The sequence below is a fragment of the Eubalaena glacialis genome, chromosome X (genome assembly GCF_028564815.1).
Source record: "Eubalaena glacialis isolate mEubGla1 chromosome X, mEubGla1.1.hap2.+ XY, whole genome shotgun sequence".
Lineage (NCBI taxonomy): Eukaryota > Metazoa > Chordata > Mammalia > Artiodactyla > Balaenidae > Eubalaena > Eubalaena glacialis.
Genome location: NC_083736.1, coordinates 137,075,791 through 137,088,614, shown reverse-complemented (window position 1 = coordinate 137,088,614; position 12,824 = coordinate 137,075,791). Strand labels below are relative to the sequence as shown.

Here is a 12,824-nt window from a genome sequence, read left to right as displayed (position 1 = left end):
ACAGAGGGGGGAGGGCCGGGTGGGCGGGGTGTCAGGGACCGGTGCTAAAAAACTGATGGGGGGACCCCTTGGAGTGGTAGCTCTTTGCTGCTCATTGATCAGGAAAATGTGTGTGCGTAACCCCACCTCGGGTCGGGGGCTTCAGTAGTGACCACCGCTTGCGGGCGCGACGAGGTATGCTTGGAATGACTGCGTACGTAGGTCAATGCCCTGAGTGAGATGTGCCCGGGGTAGCAGAGTGTGGCTTTCCTGCGCCCGCCGTCAAGGCCTCATCTGGAGCTGGAATAGCAGTAGGGCCTACCCAGGGCCTCAGTGAGGGCACCAGGAGAGGCCGCCTGGGAAGCAGTGAGGACGCAAGGTCCTGCTGTGCACACTGGCCTGGGCTGGGGATGCAAGGGAGCTCCCTGGGCTTGCTGCCATCTCCCAGCTGAGGGGCCCTCTTCAGAACCTGTTAGCATCTTCTTTCTGGAACAGTCCTTCTCTGACACTGCGTCATGAACCCAAAGAAATAGGAGTTCATAGGGCTCAGTCTGCTCTGTGAATCATGTTGGGACAGATGGGCTCTCTGATAGGGCCTCTGGGGAGAGACCCAGATGGGCTCCGTGTGCCTTTCCCACTGTCCCTTGGGCCTTTGTCCAGCTGTGGGCTGGTCGTCGGGTGTTACCTGTTGAAACAGAGCAACTTCGAAGCCAGAGCTTCAGAGGACGAGTGTGAATGCGTGCATTTCAGTTCTTCCCCTTAGATGGTTCCAGAAAGGTTAGCAGTTTTCAAAGGCTGCTTTCAGACAGCCTCATTTAATTCCAACAACTCAGAAAAGGGTGAGCAAAGCGTTATCCTACTGACGGATGAGGAAACTGATTCCAAGAGAGGCTAAGCAGCGTACCCGAGTTCAGCCTGACAGGTAGACAGGGTCCCCAGGCCAGACCCCTTTGGGGGCCAGAGGAGCTCGGTGGCCGGCAGCTGCTCGGGGGCATCCAGGCAATAGCTGTGGAGCAGTCAGCACCAAGCCATTCTGGCATCAGAGCAGGCCTCGCGGGCGCCCACGGCCGTTGGGCAACCCGATTGCTTCCTGTATAACCGAGGCCGCAGCTCCCTAGTTTTAGCTCATCTCAGCTTTTCTTAAATGTGACTCTTGTTCAGCTGTATCGTCGGGCATGCCAGTTGCAGAATGTCTCCTGTCAGGGGGTTCGCCACCACCTTCTCCTCTGCCCCATCTCTGACATGGCTGTGGAAGCTTCTGATTATTCTTTGTGTCTCTCCGTTTGTTCCCACAGTCCCCAGGGAAAAGCCTTTCGCTCTAAAGTGGAGCTGATTGCGTACTTCGAAAAGGTAGGCGACACCTCCCTGGACCCTAATGATTTTGACTTCACGGTAACTGGGAGAGGGAGCCCCTCCCGGCGAGAGCAGAAACCACCTAAGAAGCCCAAATCTCCCAAAGCTCCAGGAACTGGCAGAGGTCGGGGACGCCCCAAAGGGAGCGGCACCACGAGACCCAAGGCAGCAACATCAGAGGGCGTGCAGGTGAAAAGGGTCCTGGAGAAAAGCCCCGGGAAGCTGCTCGTCAAGATGCCTTTCCAAGCTTCGCCGGGCAGTAAGGCCGAAGGGGGTGGGGCCACCACGTCGGCCCAGGTCATGGTTATCAAACGCCCCGGCCGGAAGCGAAAAGCTGAGGCTGACCCCCAGGCCATTCCCAAGAAACGGGGCCGAAAGCCGGGCAGTGTGGTGGCGGCTGCCGCCGCCGAGGCCAAGAAGAAAGCCGTGAAGGAGTCTTCCATCCGGTCTGTGCAGGAGACCGTGCTGCCCATCAAGAAGCGTAAGACCCGGGAGACGGTGAGCATCGAGGTGAAGGAGGTGGTGAAGCCCCTGCTGGTGTCCACCCTTGGCGAGAAGAGCGGGAAGGGACTGAAGACCTGCAAGAGCCCCGGGCGGAAAAGCAAGGAGAGCAGCCCCAAGGGGCGCAGCGGCAGCGCCTCCTCGCCCCCCAAGAAGGAGCACCACCACCACCACCACCACGCCGAGCCCCCGAAGGCGCCCGCGCCACTGCTCCCGCCCCCGCCCCCGCCCCCACCGGAGCCCCAGAGCTCCGAGGACCCCGCCAGCCCCCCCGAGCCCCAGGACTTGAGCAGCAGCGTCTGCAAAGAGGAGAAGATGCCGAGAGCAGGCTCGCTGGAGAGCGACGGCTGCCCCAAGGAGCCAGCTAAGACTCAGCCCGCGCTCACGACCGCCGCCGCGGCCACAGAAAAGTACAAACACCGAGGGGAGGGAGAGCGCAAAGACATTGTCTCATCCTCCATGCCAAGGCCAAACAGAGAGGAGCCTGTGGACAGCCGGACGCCCGTGACCGAGAGAGTGAGCTGACTTTACACAGAGCGGATTGCAAAGCAAACCAACAAGAATAAAGGCAGCTGTTGTCTCTTCTCCTTATGGGTAGGGCTCTGACAAAGCTTCCCGATTAACTGAAATAAAAAATATTTTTTTTTCTTTCAGTAAACTTAGAGTTTCGTGGCTTCAGGGTGGGAGTAGTTGGAGCATTGGGGATGTTTTTCTTACCGACAAGCACAGTCAGGTTGAAGACCTAACCAGGGCCAGAAGTAGCTTTGCACTTTTCTAAACTAGGCTCCTTCAACAAGGCTTGCTGCAGATACTACTGACCAGACAAGCTGTTGCCCAGGCTTCTTAGGGTGCGCCTGCACCTCCCTCCCACCCAGCCCCCCCACGTGGTCGTTAGGGACAGAGAGCACTTGAGAGGACACTCCTGGTTTTGGTGCCGTTGGCGCCCCAGTCTCAGCTCTCCTCCCCCAACCCTGCCGGCCTCCAGCTCCCCCGCCTCGCCCACTCCCACCCACGTCGGGACAAGGAGGTGTGAGGCAAGAGAGACAGGTGGATCCTTTAGAGAAGATGCGGATGGCCAGTGGCTATAGCCCGTGTGATCCCACCTGTGGTGGCACAAACCTGGCCCCACGCCAGCCCCAATCCAAAATCGACAAGGACATTTCACAGGACAGGGAAGTAGCACCTGTTCGCCCCAGTTCTGGCCTGGCTAGGAAGGAGTCATTCTTTGAGCCGCTGGGTGTAGACTGGCCTTAGCCAGAGGAGACGATGGCCCAGGGCCGGCCTCCCGCGGGTGGCGCTAGAGAGAGGCCGCCAAGGCCGCAGGACAAGGCCCAGGCAGGCAGGCCCAGGCTCCAGACCGCCGAGCGCAGCGGGCCAGGCGGAAGGGATTCCTAGTCGCTCAGAGCAGTTGTGACTGGTAGGTAGAGCCTTAGTAGATGGGGCAGGGGGCCAGGGGGAAGGAGGGGGAAATGTTCTTCCAAAACTTTCCAATTCTAACTCCTCTAGGGACAGCTTAGAACTATTTGCACTATTGAGTCTTCATGTTCCCACTTCAAAACAAACACGCTCTGAGAGCAAACTGGCTTGAATTGGTGACACTTTGTCCCTCAAGCCACCAGACGTGACGGTGTTGACAACTACCTGGATCTGTATATACCTGCGCTTGTTTTAAAGTGGGCTCAGCACATAGGGTTCCCACGAAGCTCCGAAACTCTAAGTGTTTGCTGCAATTTATAAGGACTTCCTGATTGGTTTCTCTTCTCTCCTTCAATTTCTGCCTTCTTTCATTTCATCCTTTCATTTCTTCCCCTCCCCCCGCCCCCTCATTTATCCCTTCTGTTCCAGGCAGCCGCAGTGCCCAACTGTACCCTGAGCCGACGCTGTCAGCTCAGGGCCCCGGAACTCACCCCACCCTTGGCCTTCCTGCCGTCAGCCCCAGCCCCGCTCCCACCCATTCTGAGCCCTGAGGAAGCCCCAGGCTCTGCTAAATCCACCTGGCCCTAGTGCCTCGGCCTCTCCGAGGGGCAAGGGAGTGGCAAGGTCTTGCTCTCCTAGGAGTCCCCTTCCCTGGTCAGACCCCGGATCCCAGGCCTTCTCAACCTTCCCACTCAGCAGAAGTGGGGGAGGGAGAAGTTGGGCCAGATATGGATTTCGAAGCCAAGGGCAGCACAGAGACCCACTGTGGCCTGCCAGTGTCACTGAGTGGCCCAGCCCTGACCTTGGCCTCTGCCGGACCCGGCTAGGGGCGGGGCGGTCGGGCGGGGCGGCAGGCGGAACAAGCGCAGACGCCCCCGCCGCTGCTCCTCAGAGCGCAAGTTCTTTTCTGCTGGGCCCCGTGTGGCCTCTGCTTGCGGGAGACGGGGCGGGCTGGTACCTCACGCATCTCCACATGTGCACCAGGGCTGTGGTGTGGGCGCGTAGAGGCTTGGGCTTGTTTTGGGGTGTTCATTGACCAGTTTCAATTCAGGATCCCGTGCTTTCACCCTCTGTTCAGGAAGTCCTTATCTAACTGCATATCTTCATCATATTGGTATATCCTTTTCTGTGTTTACAGAGATGTCTCTTATCTAAATCTGTCCAACTGAGAAGTACCTTATCAAAGTAGCAAACGAGACAGCAGTCTTATGCTTCCAGAAACACCCACAAGCACGTCCCATGTGAGCTGCTGCCATGAACTGTCAAGTGCGTGTTGTCTCGTGTATTTCGGTTACTGTGCCCTGGCTTCCTCACTGCGGTGTAACCATGAAGGAGTGAAACGTCTTAGAAACCGTCTAGCACTTCCTTGCCAGTCCTTAGTGATCAGGACCCATAGTTGACAGTTCCAATCAGTAGCTTAAGAAAAAACATGTCTGTCTCTCCCAGAATGGTTAGAAGCAAGGGAGTTTGCCCCGTTCTGTTTGTGGAGTCGTAGCTGGCCTTTCTAGCATTTTTGTATCCATTTCTTGATGCTGCAGAAGCAAGTCCCACAACCAAACCTGCTCTGCTGTCGACCCTCCGGGCTTCACTTATGACTCCTCCCCAGGAAGGGCTGGGGGTCGGAGTAGGGGGAGAGTCCTTCGGGATCCCTCTTCCTCCAAGGACAAAAGGCTCCTGACCCTGCAGTGGCCTCGCACTCCTGGTACCCCCAGAGGACTCCTATTCACGTGAGCACGGTGTCCAGCCCGTTTGTCGTGGGGGCGCCATCTCTTTTGCTCGGTCAGGTTTTTAGGCATTAATTACACTTTTCGTCCAGTAAAATGTGGCTCCTGGGACCAGCATCAAGAGCTGGCCTCCCCATCGGCTTGGTACCATCTGGTCCTGGGCAAAAGAGAGCTGGACCTGCCATGCCCCCCTTTCACCCATAACAGTTCATTCTGGGGCTGACTGGCATTGGTGGTCGAGAACACAAAGTTTCAAGTGTCGTTTTCTTTGGGCCTGGCCCGACCTGCAGCCTCCCTCACTCCCCAGCTGCTTCCCCTAGAGTTTCAAGGCTGCAGGTGGCGCCTGAGGCACCTTAGGGTTTTCTCTCCCCGCCCCCCTTTCTTCCACATTCCCTCTTCCCCAGATAAAGGCATTACTAGTGAGTTACCTTTGGGCAGGGGCCCCGAAGCTCCCATACCACCTCTGTCCTGGAGTCAGGTTGACAGGAGGTTGGAGGGAAGGCCTAAGCCACGGAATTCTCCCCAGCTGTGTCTGGCCCTACTTGGGGGTGTGACCTCGATTTTGTGTGTACTTGAAGACCATGAAGATCGGGGGCCATCTCTTAGGGACTGTGTGAAGAAGGCAGGAATTGACCGACAGCTTTCAGACACCCGTGGGCTAGGTCAGAGTCACGTTCGGTCTCCCCGGCCCTCATTCTGGTTATTAGTGACTACCTCCTCTCCTGACGGAATTCTGTGTGTCCTCAAGCTCCTCCCACCGTGCCCGGCCCAGCCCAGCCCTGCCCGTTGGTGGGCTTGTCCTAACCAGTGTAATTGCTGGCCTTGACACTGCAGTGAGCTGGGGACACTGGGCCACAGCCAGGCTCCAGTACAGCTCCCTTCCGCTGCTGCTGTACTCCCGTATCAAAAGGCACAGGAGACACCAAGAAATGCCACGGCCCCCCAGTCCGTCAGTGCCAAACTAGCCAAGGACCCCATCCCCTCAGCTCCCCGGAAAGTGGAAGCCGTGGTGGTGGCCCGGGGACGCCGGAACGGCCACAGCCAGCACGTGACTTCTACTCCTGAGACCCCATGCCGGTGCCGGCACCAGTCTTGTTTAGCAGTGGCATTCCAGGCTAGAGGCCACAAACGGTGGCGTTGGGACCTGGAACGGCCCCAAGTGGTCGCTTGCCCCTCTGCCTAGCTTGTCATCGTTGTGATGGCCATCGTGAAGGAGAGTACTAGCCAGAAACAAACCGCCACGTTTAGTGGGAAAGGAGTTTCCTTAGCTGACGGGACCTCTGGATTTTAAGTAACTTTTAGTAAGCAGCTCAAGCCCAGGAGGGAACAGAGGGTGTGACGTGAATCCACCAGGTGTGGCCGCCTGGATCTCCTGGAACCCAAGTGGAGTCTGGCAGCTGAGCTCTGTGCCCCCTTTCCGGAGCGTTCCTGCCAGGCTCTCTGGGGTGACGGGGCCAGGGGAGGTCACAGATACCAGCTCTAGCTTTGTCCAGCCATCCCTAGCAGGGTCGTGGCCCCAAATTGTTTCCTGATGCGAGTTTCCCACACGGGTGGCCCAGGCCATCCAGACCTCGGGAAGTAAGCTCTCTCTAGAGCCCTGTGTGCATTGGCCTAGCCGGTCCCCTGAGTCCCGGCCAGTGGCCCCAGGGGGGAGGGGGGAGCACGGCCACGTTACCAGGCCTGTAGTAGAGCCCCTGCTCTCTTGCCCGATGGCCCCGCCACGTCGTGTTCTGGCTCTTAGCTGCTCTCTGCAAGGGCCCCATCTCACTTCTCTCCATCCGTGAACCCGTCCACTCGAGGGGTTTGTTGAGTCTCGGTTTTTGCTTCTTTCTCTTTTAGAAACTCTATCAATCTTCAGAAAACATAGTGTAATCGTTAACAATTCTCTAGGATACTGCCTCCCCCAGGGTCTAAAGTTCCACGTTAAAGGGGAGAAAAGTGAACACTGAAACCCCTTGTCGACAATTCAGAAGGAAGACCTAAAAAAACATGTAGCAGGAAACTACATTTCGATGTTTCTGAATGAGTAAGAGCAAGCTTTTGCAAAAACGCTGATCTAACAGTCCTTGGAGCCTGGCCCAATGTGTGGCAAGTGCTGCGGGTGAAGGGGAATCCGGCCTGAAACTGCTGGATCTGAGCCTTAGGGCCCTCGTGTCACTGGAGAGCCCATCTCTCCGTGGGTAGCAGTCCCTGAGGGCTCAGCGGCCACCCGGTCCTGGGAGAAGGCCTGCCTGTCACAAAGCCGCAGGAGCCCAGCTCTGGGTGTGGGAAGGAAGGAGAGCGCTCACCAGTGAATCCGAAGGCCCGTGACCTTCTCGCTACCCGGCACCACCTGTTCCTTGCTCCTTTCTGATTTCCGCAGAGCCTACCCCAAGTGCTGATTTGTCAGGAAAACTAAGTTCTAACTAGGGTGATGTCTCCTCCCCAGCCTCTGCCTGCGGTGCGGCCTGCCCCCAAGGACAGCCCCCGGCTCTGCTCTTCTTGGGGCCTGGGTGAAGGGGTGTGCCCCCTCGCCCCTCACCCGCAAGAGCCCCCGGGGCAGAGGGAGGGCGGGGGCGAGGACCCTCACGGAGGGAAGTCCAGCTTTGCGTTTCAGAACGTTTGGGAAACTTGCAGGTTACCTTTGGTGTGCTAGCTGCCCCCTCTGTCTTCCCTCTCCTCAGGTCCTGCTCAGCAGTGAGAGAAAATGAAATCAAAAGGCCACAAGGTTTGGCTCCTGCCCACTGGTAGTCCCTCTCCCCACGGTGTTTGTGTGTCAAGTGACAAAGCTGTTCTTCCTGGTGACCCTGATTATATCCAGTATCTTATAGACTATACGCATAGACCTGCTTGGTCTCTTCTATCCTGGGCTTTTGTTTTGCTTTTTAGTTTTGCTTTAAGTTCTTCTGTCCCTTTTATTTAATGCACCGACTAGACACACAAAGCAGTTGAATTTTTATATATATATATCTGTATATTGCACAGTTATAAACTCATTTTGCTTGTGGCTCCACACACAAAAAAAGACCTGTTAAAATTATACCTGTTGCTTAATTACAATATTTCTGATAACCATAGCATAGGACAAGGGAAAATTTAAAAAACAAAAACAAACAAAAAAAAAACAAAAAAAACAAAAACAAAAACAAACAAAAAAAACCAAAAACAAAAAACAAAAAAAACCCGACAAATCCGTCTGCTGGTCACTTCGGTCCAAGCAGATCCGTGGTCTTTCCTCGCTTCTTTCAAGGGCTTCCCAGTGCCGGGCGAAGGAGGCTCCGGGCAGCACCGGGTTTTGCACTGTTTCTCCCGAGCTTGTGAGAGAGGCTCCAGGGTGCCACTGCGGAACGGCTCATTTCAGTGGGTGGGTGCAAGAGTGCTCCCTGGCTCTGGCAAAGCCCGGAATGGCACTGCCTGGTCCCCTTCGATCTCTGGGTGGGGCAGCTGGAGTCCATGGGGGTGGCCTGGTCCCCCCACGCCTTCCAGCGACCCGGTCCGAGTGATGGTATGTGGAGAGCCGGCTCAGCGGGCCTCCCCACCGGCAGGGCCCCCGCTCTGCCGAGTCTGGGGGCTGGAGGGGAGGCAGAAGGCCGTGTCTTGTCTCTGAAAGTGTGAGCCGTACCAGGTAGAACACCAGGGACCCCAGAACCACACGTGAGGTTCAGTGGGTCCCCTCCAGGAGGTAGCGAAGACTCCAGAAATGTCCCTTCCTCTTCTCCCCCAACCTATGAGTAATTGCATTTGCTTTTGTAATTCTTAATGAGCAATATCTGCTAGAGAGTTCAGCCGTAACAGTTCTTTTTGATCATTTTTTTAAGTAATTAAAAACACCAAAAAAAAAAAAATCCAGAAACTTGTTCTTCCAAAGCAGAGAGCATTATAATCACTAGGGCCAAAAGCTTCCCTCCCCGCATCATTACTTACTTCTGAGGCCTGAATCCAAAAGAGAAACACTCGTAGGCCCTTTGGGTGGCCAGGCTCCCCTCGGGCCCCTCGGAGGACCTGGGCGGGGGCAGCTTCCGGGCCCGGCCTGGGGGCTCGCCCCCGCCTTCGTTCAGTATTAGCGGTGGGTCCCTGCCTGCTCTCCCACCCAGCCCGGGGCCGGGGGCAGAGGAGGCCGCCGCCGCTGCTGTCCGGCCTCGCAGGTGGGCGTCCGCGTTAACCTGCGCGCGTGCTTTCTGCCCGAGCTCTGAAATCAGCGCCGAGTTAGCCTCACCCGGTGACCTCGCGCCCTGCCCGCCCGACGCAGCAGGGCCCACCCAGTTCAGTGTTTCTGGGGAGCTGGACGGTGGAGTGCAAAAAGGCTTGCAGAACTCGAAGCCTGCTCCTTCCCTTGCTACCAAGGCCTCCTTTTCCGTTTGAGTTGTCACTGCTTCAATCAATAACAGCCGCTCCAGAGTCAGTAGTTGATGAATATATGACCAAATATCACCAGGACTGTTACTCAATGTGTGCCGAGCCCTCTCCTCGCGCTGGGCTCCGTGTACCCGGACACTGTAACGTGTGCTGTGTTTGCGCTCCTCCCCCTCCGCCTCCACTCTCCCCTCGTCTCTCTGGGGTTTTTCTGTTTGGGTTTGGTTTGGTTTTTATTTCTCCTTTTGTGTTCCAAACATGAGGTTCTCTCTACTGGTCCTCTTAACTGTGGTGTTGAGGCTTATATTTGTGTAATTTTTGGTGGGTGAAAGGAACTTTGCGAAGTAAATCTCTTCTGTGTTTGAACTGAAGTCTGTATTGTAACCATGTTTAAAGTAATTGTTCCAGAGACAAATGCTTCTAGACACCTTTTCTTTACAAACAAAAGAATTCGGAGGGAGGGGATGGTAACCCAGACGAGAGGGTCTGTCCTTTTTCCCCAGGAGGGGAGATCCAAAGACAGAACCCCTGCCCAGATCAGCCAGAAGCCACCCAAAGAAGTTAAGCCTAAAGCCAACGGACCGAATAGCTGATGTGCTGCCATTTGCGAAGTCAGAGCAAAACCAGGTTTTGTTCCACTCAGTGAATTCTTTTGCGCCCCTCCCCCCGCCCGCCCCCGCCAGATTATTAGCATCATTATTATTTTTTAAGGACAGACAAGGTTGATGTTCCTGCAAGGGGAGCCAGGAGGGGTGTGAGCACAGCCAACCTCGCCTCGGGGGGAGAAGGCTGGGGTGGGCCTGAGGGGCGGGGCTCAGCCAGAGGATGGCCATCTCCCTGGAGACCTCCACCGAGGCCACAGGTCAGGTGTATGTTGACAGGGCATTACTGTTCAGGGTGGGCATTACTGTTCAGGGCACCATCATCACATCCCACCCCATCCCGCAGTGCACGACACTAACGTGACCTCTCGATTCCCCTGCTTTCCCGGACGAGAAGATGATGGTGGAGGGGGGCGCACCCCCTTTGCTGTCATCCGATCCCCAGCAAAATTTGGACATGAGAAACCCCCTTCTTGTTTCATGGCAAAACCCGATCCTCAAAGAAGCCGTTTACCTCCCATTGTTTAGGGCTGACGGAACAGGGACGGACGTGTGCTCCCTTAGCGCCCGGGGGGGGGGGGGGCCCTCCTCTGAAAGGCAAGAACAGTGCTGACCCTAGTGACCATTTGTGCATGGGGCTTAGGAGTGGGAAGAACCAGGCAGGGTTGCTGCCCCCTCCTGAGTCACAGGGACACAGGTCGCCCTGTGCAGAGGGAGCTGGCTCCAGCCCCGAAGCCCAGAAGCCTGAGCAAGGGCGGGAGAGGTGTGCGTGGGGCGTGGGGAGCCGCCCAGGACAGACTTGGCTGGAGATGTCTCCAGAAGCCCTCTATCGCATTCACCTTCAGTTTTTGTGTTTTGGGACAATTACTTTAGAAAAATAAGTAGGTCGTTTTAAAAACAAAAAATATTGATTGCTTTTTTGTAGTGTTCAAAAAAAGGTTCTTTGTGTATAGCCAAATGACTGAAAGCACTGATATATTTAAAAACAAAAGGCAATTTATTAAGGAAATTTGTACCATTTCAGTAAACCTGTCTGAATGTACCTGTATACGTTTCAAAAACACCCCCCCACTGAATCCCTGTAACCTATTTATTATATAAAGAGTTTGCCTTATAAATTTACATAAAAATGTCCGTTTGTGTCTTTTGTTGTAAAATCAAGTGATTTTTTCATAAGGTTCTTTTACTATTTGAAAAGATGGGCAGCACGCAGTTTTATTTTATTTTTGTAAGTTTTTTAATACGTGTGAAAGCCAAGAATACTCAGCATGCCTTTCTAAGTGACGCGTTCGCACCTTTTGTTGGGAAGTACTGTATCCTGTGCTGTTAGCATTCTCGATAAATCTCTCTGTGAAAGTGACTCCAGGTCTGGGCTTTCATTATCAGACAGCTCCTAGGACAGCACGGCGGTGCATTTCCTGATCCACTCTGGCTGTCCCCGAACACGCAGAAGCCAGCCGCTTTTGGGGGCGGCCACGGGAGGAAAGGGCAGCCTGCGCCCCGCACCGGCCCCTCTCGGGGCTCCCTGAGGGCCAGGGCAGGGCCGTCCCGTCGTCCTGGATGTGCCGGATGTGCCGAGGTGCTTTTGGAAACCCCCCAGCCCCTCACCCCCAGCTCTGACTCCTCTGGTGCCTCCCGCCTGAGACCCTCCCATGGCCTCTGCTGACCTGGCTCCGGCCGCCCGTGTTCCCTGGCTTCCCGTGAGGCTGTGGGCGCTCAGGAGCTGGCGGCGTCCCCACAGCCGTCCTCCATCAGGCTGTGGATGGCCTGGAGCGGACGACAAGTGCTCCGAGTCCAGAATCACAGGCACATGTGGACACACCTACTGGGAGGAGCACTAGACAGTCCTGGCCTGGAACATAAAAACAAAGGGTTGAAATTCACCCTGTGTGCGCACTGAGCATCCCTCGGGTGCCAGGGCTGTCCCAGGAGCTGCAGTCCAGCAGTGAGCAAGTAGGACCAAGTAAGTCCCTGTTCCCTCAGTGTGTGCGTGCCCAGTAACTTCCCATCCTCGGCTCGGTAGTCTCGGTAAGGGCTGTCCCCGTGGGAAGCCACTGGGGCTCAGGGTGTGGCTGGCCTCCTCTTTGGGAGTGGCCGGCGTTGGCTGCAGCTTCTAGGAAGAGGCTGCAACGGAGGGCCATCTTGGGCGGACCTGTTTTCTGGAAAGAGCCCTAAATAAGTCTGTGGACGGACAGCCTGGGGGCGGGGAGGGGGGTAGTAGCCCTCTGGGGTCAGGATCCAGAGGGCAAGGGGGTGGCCAGGGAAGACCTGCTGCCTTTCAAGCGTGCATCCAGCTGGAGAAACAAAAGAGGAAGGCACCCTTACTGCTTTGGGGGGGGGGGGTCTTCCCCCCTCTGGTGGGGGAGGCAGATGAGTGCCGAGGCTGAAGAAGGACGCACCAGGGATGCCAGGCACAGCAGGGGCTGCGGGCAGCTCCGCCTGAGGGGCTGCCTGAGCTCCACCTTCGCGTGAGGGCCCCGGAGCTACAGGTGCCAACTCGTGGGTGCGGGAGCCCTGGCACACTCTTGGAACCCCGAGGAGTTCTGGATGGCTTAAGGCTGCTGATGTGTGCAAAGAGCCAGACAGAGGTGGGCAGGAAGGGGCCACATCCTGACAACGGTGGAGGCCGTGCGGAAAAGCCGGGATCCCATCGGAGGGCCTCGGGAACCGAGAGAAGGTCTTAAGCAGGAAGTCGGTGTGGAGTGATCTGTCCCTAAGGAAGACCCCTCAGGCAGAGATGAGGCAGGGAAGCCTCTGGGAAGCCAGCTGATCTAGGTTCATCTAGGTAGGAGGTAGTAGAGGGCAGTGGGCCTGTGGGGAAGAGACGGACTCCAGAGAAGTTCAGGGGGGTGACAGGAAAATGGTGGCTGCTGCAGCAGGGTAGGGAACAGAGAGTCCAGAGAAGTCAGCGGCTGCG

At 56.3% G+C, this 12,824-nt stretch overlaps 1 protein-coding gene across 2 annotated transcripts in view; it reads left to right on the top strand.

Annotated features, from left to right (window-relative positions):
* Positions 1-2,491, top strand: part of MECP2 (methyl-CpG binding protein 2) — a 52,375-nt gene extending 49,884 nt beyond the window's left edge. The window contains exons 2-3 of one of the 2 annotated variants that reach the window (XM_061178520.1): positions 1,275-1,329; positions 1,439-2,491. In XM_061178520.1, the coding sequence (XP_061034503.1) occupies positions 1,567-2,358 (792 nt within the window). In that variant the 5' untranslated portion in view covers positions 1,275-1,329; positions 1,439-1,566 and the 3' untranslated portion in view covers positions 2,359-2,491. Of the gene's footprint in view, positions 1-1,274 lie in introns of both variants that reach the window. The other variant, XM_061178519.1, reaches the window with a different exon arrangement.
* Positions 2,492-12,824: the final 10,333 nt, after the last annotated feature.